General features: G+C 62.9%; 1 protein-coding gene across 2 annotated transcripts; it reads left to right on the forward strand.

Annotated features, from left to right (window-relative positions):
• On the forward strand, positions 1-6,179 carry LOC111942509 (maestro heat-like repeat-containing protein family member 7). 2 transcript variants are annotated; one of them, XM_086842784.1, is made up of 15 exons: positions 1-1,093; positions 1,381-1,445; positions 1,554-1,703; positions 1,877-2,025; positions 2,310-2,457; positions 2,704-2,891; positions 2,981-3,118; positions 3,390-3,504; positions 3,658-3,795; positions 3,998-4,174; positions 4,299-4,454; positions 4,613-4,714; positions 5,107-5,209; positions 5,474-5,530; positions 5,822-6,179. In XM_086842784.1, the coding sequence occupies exons 1-15, from the start codon at positions 955-957 to the stop codon at positions 6,010-6,012; spliced, it is 2,016 nt and encodes a 671-aa protein (XP_086698910.1). In that variant the 5' UTR covers positions 1-954; the 3' UTR covers positions 6,013-6,179. The 2 variants fall into 2 exon arrangements, with proteins under 2 accessions (XP_086698910.1, XP_086698909.1); XM_086842783.1 differs by having other exon boundaries at positions 452-1,093; positions 5,107-5,281; positions 5,332-5,530.
• Positions 6,180-6,772: the final 593 nt, after the last annotated feature.

Raw genomic sequence — 6,772 nt, forward strand, 5'->3', positions numbered from 1 at the left:
GCATTTGCTTTGGGCACAGGCAGCATTTGCACAGCTGTGGTTTCCCCTTGCCCTGGGTTCCTGAGGCTGGAGGTCCCTGGGGGTGCTGGCACAGCCACCCTGGGGCTGGGGTCCCCGTGCACAGGGGGGAACCACTGGTGGCGCTCCCGGCACTGGGCACCGCTCGTGTTCCTGGGCTGCTGCAGAGCGGTGTCCCCAAGAGCAAAGCTGTCACCAGCAGAGAGGGGGCTCTGACAGGAGCAGCCCCTGCAGCAATGCAAAGCAGGCAGGAAACCTCCTGCCACCCTTCCTGCTGCAGCCACAGGTTTGAGCTGTTCCTAAAGATCCTGTTGGGCTGTCTGAGACACTTGGGCCAAGGCATTGCTTCCAAGCTGGGCCACTTTGGCCGGGCTGGGTGGAGCCCCAGGGCAGGGGGCAGCGTGTGCAACGGCCCTTGGTGACACGGTGCATCATGGTAACCGTGGAATGGAACGGGACAGGGTGTCCAAGGGCCCTTTGTGACATGGGGTGACATTAGTGTTGGTGGTGACACAGCCACACCACAGTGCCTGGTGCACGTGACAGGGCAGGACGGGACAGAGTGGTGCTGTGAGGAGCCCCCGCACGGCGCACTCATTCCTTGCTGACCCAGAGCCTTTCTGAGGCGTTACTCCTGCAGGTCACCTCGAGGCCAGACCACAGCACTCGGTGACCTGCAGCCTTCCCGAGGCTTCACTTCTGGTGAGGTGAAGCACCACACTTCTCAGGTGTGCTCGAGCCCAGACCGTGGCATTTCCTCACCGTGGTCCTTGACGACGAGTCTCCTGTCCTTGTGGCACGAGCCCCTGAGACCCAAGTGCAGGACTGGCTGTCCTGCAGCCTTGCCAAGACTTCACTCCTGCAGGTGCCTTCCAGGCACAGCTGCAGGACTTGCCAACTCAGACCTTTTCTGAGCCACCTCTGCTGCGAGTAGCCATGAATCCAGGCAGTGATGTTGAGCAGAGACCTCCAAGTGTCCCCAAGCTGACCTGGGTGAAGGAGGAGAAAGAAGGCCCTGGGACTGCCCCAGCACAGCAGCCTGGAGAGCTGGAGCAATTTCAGCCACCTCAGGAGGGTGAGCGGCAGACCCGGGCCTGCAGCCAGCTTGGCCTCGTCCCATCCCATCCCATCCCATCCCATCCCATCCCATCCCATCCCATCCCATCCCATCCCATCCCATCCCATCCCCCGGGGACACACCCATGGACAGGACAGAAGTGGGGCTGGGGCAGACACCCTGGAGCTGTACTCTGTGCCCTGGGGCCTCCCGGGGCTGTCCCTGCCTGGGGAGTGCAGGGCTGGGCTGTGTTCTCCGGCCTCTCCTGCAGCCCCTCAGCTCAAGCTGCGCTCGCTCTTTGCCAGGAGCAGCCATGGAGCGCACTCGAGAGCAGGAACGCAGCCGTGGCCTCTTCCGCACAACAGCGCAGGTACCTGCAGCCATCCCCCCCTGGGCTGGGCCTGCTGTCCCTGCTCAGCCCAGCACCACGCTTGGAGCATCCATACAATGTCCCTCATTTCTTGCCCTTCTGCTGCAGATGATTTGCAAATTCATGAAGAGAATTCGGGAGGAAGAGACCAGTGCCATGGGCACTGTGGTCAGAGCATACTCTCCCATCTTCAAAACCAAGGCCAGTGCTGCCCTGCTGGACATGCTTGTGGAGGAGGGTCCTTCCAGTCCAAAGCAAGTAAGCAGTCTGTGGCCTGGCTTCGATCCTCCCAGGAATTGCTTGGCCACGCCAGCTGCTCACTGCGAGCCTTTGAGGCCGTGGCAGTGCGGTGGGAAGGGAAGCACTTCTCTGGGAAGCTGGGCACATTACTCCTGCTGGCAGCTTTCCAAGTTTCCCTGTGCCTTCTCCAGGTGCTCCCCATGGTGAGGTTCATCTACCAGTGGCTCAAGGCTAATGAGTTTCCTGAGTACAATCTGTACAGGCCCCTTCTGGATCTGACAGAGGCACAGCCTGCTGACGTGGTGATGGCTCTCCTGCGTGTGGCCCCATGGTGTGACAGGTACAGGGCCCACGTGCCCAGAGGGCTCAGGGCATCCCCCTGCACAGCCCGGCTCAGGTGTCTGACAAACAGAGGATTCCAGGGCCCTGTGGCTCCTCCCTTTGTCAGCCCTGGCACAGCAGCCCCCGAGCCTGCTGCCCTCAGGGGCCAGTCCCCACAGGGCTGGGCTGCCACAGAGGGGCAGTGGGCAGAGGCAGGGCTGGCAGCCAGCTCAGCTCCCTGCTGCTGCCCAGGCCACGGGGATGTGTCCCAAACCCCCCTGACACAGAACTCTGTCCCCACAGAGCTGCTACCACCATGTGGAAGAGCATCATGTGCTCGTGCAGGGCTGCAGAGCCAGCCATGCTGATACTTCTGGATGTGCTGGGCACCTGGCCAGAGCTCAGCATGTGCACCTCCGACGGGGACCACACGGCTGTCCTTGCCCTGGCTGTGAGTTTCTGCAGCTGACCTTTGCTCACCCCAAGGTCACCTCTGCCTCAGGTCTCCATCCTCCCTCCTCCCATGGCATCTCCCTGCCTCAGGCACTGGGCTCCAACCTGGCCTAGGAGCAGCTCCAGGACCACCAGGCCGGCTGCTGTCCCTACATCTCCACTGGCCTCTCCCTGCCACGCTCGGGCCCTGCCACATGGACACCTGGGCACTGAGCGCTGACTCGGGCTGCTCTGTCCTTCACAGGCAACTGTGGTGATATGGAAGATGCTCCAGCTGCCCTGTGTCCCACATGCAGTGACAGTGTATTTCCCCCGTCTCTTGGTGCATCTGCTCTTGCAAGTGCTGTTCAGCACATTGGATATGCCAGAGAAGGTCGATACTTTCTGGAAGAGATGCCAGCAGCAACACGGCCTTGCCATCAGCCCCAACAGGTGCTCCATGCCAGTCCTCCTGTCCCTGCCATGTCCCCAGGGCAGAAGCCCGTGCTCCCAGCATCACCTGGGCTTTGCTGTGCACACAGGTTTGCAGTGCAGACCCTGAAGGCCCTGCTCTGCCGACTGCACTATGAGGATGTGGTGGCAGCAGTGGAAGACGAGTGTGGCTGGGACACGCTGCTGTGTGCTGGCACGCACCACTGTGCTGTGGGTGTGCTGGCCAGGTGAGCTGCCCCCAAACAGCGTTTGTGCCCCGTGCCTGGGGTGCCCCACACAGTCCCCGTGGTCATGGGCCAGAGGGCCTTGTCACCAAGGGATGGCCAAGGACACTGCACAAGCCAGGGAGAGGAGGGTGCCCAAGAGCAGCTTGGCCCCCAAAGGACCCCAGGTCCCCTTGCAGGGTGGTGGAGAAGGGCCAAGCTCCTCCTGGAAGTCAGTCCATGGAGAGGTTTGTCCCGCTGGCTCAGGGTCTTGGTTCCTTTTTCCTCCCGTTAGAGCAATGCGTCACGTGTCCCTACCCTTGTGTTCTGCGATTGCATTCTACCTGCTCGGGCTGCTCAGCAAAGACACGGCACACGGGGATTTGGCCGCCATGGCGTTCCTTGTGGAGGTGAGCCTGAAGGGCAGCGCTGTCTCGCTGAGCTGTCTCCCAGCTCTCTGCCCTCTCGGTGCCGCAGCCGCCCGGGACGGTGCCCACGCCCTGTGCTGCTGCCTGGGCCCAGCCCTGTGCGCTGCTGCCCCATCACCGGCCTGTGCCCTTCAGATGTTGGAGTGCCTGGACTCGAGTGAATACCGTGACAGCGTCCTGGAGATCGCATCAAACAAACTGCAGAGCGAGTGCAGGGAGAGGCGTCGCTTGGCACTCAGAGGCCTTGTGGTGCTCGGCAAGAATTCCTCCATGGTGAGAAGGGGGCAGCGGCTGCCGGCGTGGGGCTGGGGAAGGCAGTGGCTTGCGCTTGGCTGGCCTTTGGGCACTGAGGCAGCTGCTGCCAGCTCTCCTGCCTCCTGCCTCTTCCCTCCTGCCCCAGGCCTTTGGCACAGGCCTTTGGCCTCTGGGCCCTGTGGCAGCAGGATGGCATTTCACACACTTGTGTTCCACACAGGCCAAAAGAATGTGGGGCCTGCATGAAAGGCTCGTGGAGCTCCTGGGGGAAAATGACAGCCATGTGCTTGGGATGAGCATCGCTCTCCTCAGCCGTTTGTTCCTGTACAATGGTGGCCCGATAACCATCCCCCTCGGCCTGCAGCTGGCTGAGGCGCTCCTGCCGCTCTTTGACAATGTAAGGCTCTGTGTCTCCAGCCATGGCTGCTGCCTTGGCACTGTGCCCTGGGCATTTGCAGGCCTGTGCCCAGGTGGGCCTGAAGCAGCTGATGCTGAGGTCTTTATTTCTTCCTTTCGTACAGGACGATAGCCAGGTGCAGCTGTGCTCCATGTTCATCTTCCGAGAGATGATGGATTTAGTACCAAAGGAGGGGAAAAAGGCCCTGAAGTCCCACGTGCAGCAGAGCCTGCTCCCACTCTCCTTGCACTGCCATGACGAGAACCAGCGCGTGGTTGATGTGAGGACTCGGCAGCTGCCGTGGCTCCCTGGCAGGGCGCTCGGCTGCCTCCTGCTCTGCTGCCTCGCAGGCTGCAGCTCCCTCCTGGTCTTGGCCCAGGGACGTGGGTCCTGTGCCCTGGGCTGTGGTGCCATCTCTGGGTCTCTGCTGCTCTCCAGGCCTCCCGGGAAACGCTGCTCTGTTCCGCCCGATTCCTGAAGAGGAAGGATCTCCAGCAGATGCTGCGGGTGGATCAGACCTGGAGGTTCGGCGAGGGCTTGGTAAGGGCGGGCTGGAAGCCCCAGCCCCAGGCTGGAGAAGCTCAGTGTGTGCGGCTGGCCGCTGTGCCCTGCCCAGTGCCGCACCCAGGGCCGCCAGCCTGTGCCCCACACGCTGCTCCCTTCCCTGGGCCCCGCGGGCTCTACTCCAGCCCCCCGTGGCCCCGAGCCGTGTGCCCATGGAGCCCCGGCACAGCTGCTCTGTCGGGCAGGGCAGCACCGCGGCTCCCCGGGCAGCCCCCGGCCCTCTGCCCCCTCCAGAGCCCGGCGCCAGCGGCTGCTGCCCGGTGCCTCAGGGCTGGGCGGGCACGGGAGGCCGGGGCTGGCCGCAGGCAGCAGTGCCCGGCCGAGGGGCAGAGCCCGCACCAACCCTTCCCTCCCGCCGCTCTCTGCAGCTGGCACAGGACAGGAGCCGAGCGGCTGAGCACCTGCACCGGGCCCTGCTGTACCTGGACAGCCCGCAGGAGTCCCTGCGAGCGGCGGCCATCAGGTTCATTGGTGAGCCACGAACCGGGCTGGGCTCCCTCCCTGCCCCGCCACAGCTCGGCCCCAGCCCCGGCTGCTGCCCCGGCCCTGGAGCCCCGGCTGCCCTCGGGGCTGCTGCTGCCGGCCTCTGGCAGCCGGGGCCCTTGGGCTGAGTCAGGATGCGGCAAGGGCCGGGGCTGAGCCCTGCCGGGGCAGGAGGCCGTGTGGCCCCAGGGCTGGCAGCGCCGCTGGCAGGGAGCTGTGCTGCTGGGACCCTGACAGGCTCTGTGTTCCCAGGGATGGCCGGGCAGCACCTCCGGGGGAACAAACGAGAGCTCCAGAGCATCTGTCAGGGTGAGTGAGGGCAGCGGGCTGCCAGCCCCGGCTGCCAAGGGGAGCTGCAATCCCTGCCCCGGCTGCCCAGGGCTCTGCTCCCTGTGCGGACCATGCCTGGTGTGGCCAGGGCACACACAGAGATTTCAGGGGCACGAGTGCCAATAGTGTCCAGTGGCTTTGGGCTGATCCCTTTGGTCCCTGCTCCCTCCTGGCCATGGCCAGAGCCACCTGGGTTGGCCCTTGCACGGGGCTCTCCTCAGGTCCCCGCAGATCCAGATCTGACCATGGCTCTGTTCCTCTCTCTTGCAGCCCTTGATGACAAGGCACAGGACATCAGCCCTGCCATCAGAATGCTGGCTCTGGAAACAGCCTTTGTCCTCCGGGCAGCTCAAGGCTCCATCTTGCAGAAGTGGCAAGATGGATTCCGCAGGGCACGCAAGAACCGCCCTTGTCTGTGGGCCCGTGGCTGGCGGTGCTGCTGGAGCTCTGAGGAGAGCTGAATTGAGAGGCTCTCTGTCTGCCGGGGCCATCTGAGCCAGGCAGGATTTTTCTTTAAGATGTTCTTTTTTTCCTTCTTCTTTTTTGTTCTTTAATATAGAAATATAGAAATAGAAATATATAGAATAGATACAGAATTATATATAGAAATATAGAATGTGTTCTCATACCCAGTGTCTCAGGTGCTTTCTCTGGTGCCCAGTGTGCGCAGGGCATAGGGGGAGAGGGGAAAAGGGTGCTTGTGCTCAGCAAGCTGCCCAGGCGTGCAGTGGGGAAGGGAAAATGGCCAGAAGGCCCTCGGCCTTTGGTGCTTCTGCTGAAGCCTTAATGCTGCCCACAGAGGAGCTGGGCAGGGGCTGGAGCTGTGGGGATCGCTGTGATTGTGGTGCCTGGAGATGGGCACGAGGCTTCTCCCAGCCAGGAAGCGCCGTCTGTGTCCTGCAGCCTGTGGGTTGCTGGCGGGATTGCTGAGGGCTCTGAGGCTCTCTCAATTCGGTTCCTCTGGAGCTCCCCAGAAGGGAGCACTGGGGCCTCTGAGCCTGGGCTCAGGCTCCAGGAAGCCTTGGGGACTGTCTGAGCTGTGTGGGTACCCCAGGGTGCTGCAGGCTCAGCTTCAGCTGCAGGGTGCCAGCGTTGTACGGCTGCTGTGTCCCCATGGACAGGGTTTGCTTTGGAGCCTGTGCTTGTGGTGGCACAGGGAGCTCCGAACTGAGCTGGGCATGGACCCACAGCCCAGCCCTGCCACCCTTGCAGCTGCTTTGG

This window comes from Cyanistes caeruleus, chromosome 9 (genome assembly GCF_971803275.1).
Source record: "Cyanistes caeruleus chromosome 9, bCyaCae1.hap1.1, whole genome shotgun sequence".
NCBI classification, from domain to species: domain Eukaryota; kingdom Metazoa; phylum Chordata; class Aves; order Passeriformes; family Paridae; genus Cyanistes; species Cyanistes caeruleus.